Source organism: Lactuca sativa, chromosome 7, assembly GCF_002870075.4.
Source record: "Lactuca sativa cultivar Salinas chromosome 7, Lsat_Salinas_v11, whole genome shotgun sequence".
NCBI classification, from domain to species: domain Eukaryota; kingdom Viridiplantae; phylum Streptophyta; class Magnoliopsida; order Asterales; family Asteraceae; genus Lactuca; species Lactuca sativa.
The window spans coordinates 59,629,320-59,631,541 of record NC_056629.2 but is presented as its reverse complement, the minus strand read 5'-3'; the positions used below and the strand labels follow the sequence as shown (position 1 = coordinate 59,631,541).

Below are 2,222 nucleotides of genomic sequence, written 5' to 3'. Positions count from 1 at the left end.
TATAAAGACAACTAGTTGTCGTAAAACTGATCATGGAAAATGAAGTTGAAAGACTCAAGGACAAAAACCACATACACATCTTTGTCTTCAATTTGGAAACTCAAATTTCCCATAAACAAAATTTTTGATCCAGTAGCTTGAGGAGTCGTGGGGGTTTGAGGATGCAATTTTACATTGTATTATTATAATAATGAAAAAATATAGATTACACATAAACAGGGTATAAAAGTGAAACATATAAAAGCACTTACAACTTTCTTCCTCATCACCTTCTTTAAACGCTTCATCAGAGCTGCTATCTTTTTTTGTAGCTTGATCCGACAGTTAACCAAATTTATCAATTTAGTAAAACAAGCTAGATTAACCGACAATCAGTAGTTCAATACACAACAAAAAAGTTAAATCCACCGACCTTTTTAGCAGCTTGAGGCTTTGCTGGCTCTTCATTGGAACTTTCATGTTCCTCATCAGATGAACTCTCTTATTTTTTGCTATTGGTTTTGCAGCAGCTTTTGTCTTAGTTGGCTTACTCTTTTTCTTCTGAGGTTCCACATCATCGAATGAACTCTCTTCGTTAGATCTTTCATCATCAGAATCAGCCTTCTATACACATAAAAAGCAAGAAGAATCAACATCTTCGCACAACATATAAAACACGCAAGTATATAGACAAAACCATGCATTGAATACACACCTTGGTTGCAGCAGTAGCTGCTGCAGGTTTCTTATTAGGGGCAGTCATAACCTCTTCTTCAGAATCGCTTTCTTCAGGGCTGTTGTCATCAGAACTTTCTACTTTCTTTGCAGGAGTAGATGGAGATCGTTTCAGGTAGTACAGGACAATTTAACAGGACCACATTTCCTCCAATTATATCCATCTTCAGATGAGGCACTGTTGGAATTATTACCAATATCTCCATTTATTCTTTGATCTGCATCATCTTCATGATGTTCTTGAGATCATTCAGAATTGCCATTAAGAAAGCCTGAGCGAATATGGAGTGAAGATGTTTCATTTTGTGTTGGTTCAATCTTTTGTGGAGGGAATTGTCTTTCAGATTGAACTAGAGTTTCATTATGTTGAAAAGATTGGTAGACATGAAAGGTGGATTCACCTAAATGATCCAAAAGAAACAATCATTAATGTTTAAAAAAATATTCTGAGAAAATAACTTTTAAAGGTATGTTGACTGCTTACATGATCACGGGATACAGGAGCTGAATCTGGGAAAGGCTTAAAGGCAAAAGAAGTGTTATTAGTGTCCTCAAAGAAATTTTCTTTAACCCTATTAGAGGAATCCAAGAACATCATGGAGCTTCTACCATTACCATTTGGAACAAATTGGAACTTTCCAGTAGTTGGAGATGGTTGAACCTACAACAGAAAGGATCATTTAGTATAGAAAATTACTAATATACCCCTAGTTTATCTAGTGAGCTTACCAATGAGTTGGAAAGGAAAACAGGTGATTCCAGAAAAGAAGTTGGGCTAACACCAGGTGAAAATAAATATGGAGATTGTTGAGTTTGTGAATTATCAGAAGATTTTATAATCTCTGTATTCAACCTAGGAGCATTATAACCAGCTCTAGCTGCCATTCTTTCAACAAGATGTGCCCTTGAGCTCGTTTTTTGATCACCAAACTCACTTGATTTTGTCGCATCGCCATTTTCAGACCCGATTTGGGGATTTGGTCCAGGGAAAGTGAACCCGGTGTCATTATTGGTATCGTTTTTTGGAGGGTCGGGTACTGATCTTGAACCAGGATCATCCCCCAACATAGCTGCAAAAAAAGACCTAGGGCTAGGGCTCGGAGGCCTCCAATCGCCAATTATCCCACCATGATCGTCAAAACCACCCATGAAAATCGAAAGCTTTCTTCCTTGATTATCTGTTCAGTGGTTTGTTAGTTTTTCAGACTTCGAAATTTCACACAAAATCGAAACAGTGATGATGGTGTTTTATGTACGAAATCGTAGTGTTTTGGTCGTGTTTTTTTTGGAATCGTCAAGCTTTAAACAGTAATGATAGTGTTTTTATGTACGAATTAATCGATTGCGAAATAACAACAACAAATAAATGTACAGATTTAATTTCCGCTTTTGGTAAAACGATAAACCAAAAAAAACATTTGAATCGTCTACCCGATTGAAGTGGGTAGACCACAATAATAGAAGATAATACAGTTTTTCTAAAATGGGAATCGAAAATCGATGATATT

At 36.3% G+C, this 2,222-nt stretch overlaps 1 protein-coding gene across 1 annotated transcript; it reads right to left on the bottom strand.

The window, feature by feature from the left end:
• Positions 1 to 1,064: 1,064 nt before the first annotated feature.
• On the bottom strand, positions 1,065 to 1,878 carry LOC111883928 (probable WRKY transcription factor 2). Its single transcript, XM_023880262.3, has 3 exons — positions 1,444 to 1,878; positions 1,199 to 1,375; positions 1,065 to 1,115 (listed from the first exon to the last, which is right to left on the bottom strand). The coding sequence occupies exons 1-3, from the start codon at positions 1,861 to 1,863 to the stop codon at positions 1,065 to 1,067; spliced, it is 648 nt and encodes a 215-aa protein (XP_023736030.2). The 5' UTR covers positions 1,864 to 1,878.
• Between the last annotated feature and the right edge of the window lie 344 nt (positions 1,879 to 2,222).

Excerpts from the sequence above, each read along its gene's own strand:
- LOC111883928 (XM_023880262.3), bottom strand. The coding sequence starts at position 1,863 with ATGGGTGGTTTTGACGATCATGGTGGGATAATTGGCGATTGGAGGCCT. Across the intron at positions 1,376-1,443 it reads TTTTCCTTTCCAACTCATTG|GTTCAACCATCTCCAACTAC; the intron begins GTAAGCTCACTA and ends TTTCTGTTGTAG. Across the intron at positions 1,116-1,198 it reads CTCCTGTATCCCGTGATCAT|GTGAATCCACCTTTCATGTC; the intron begins GTAAGCAGTCAA and ends TGGATCATTTAG.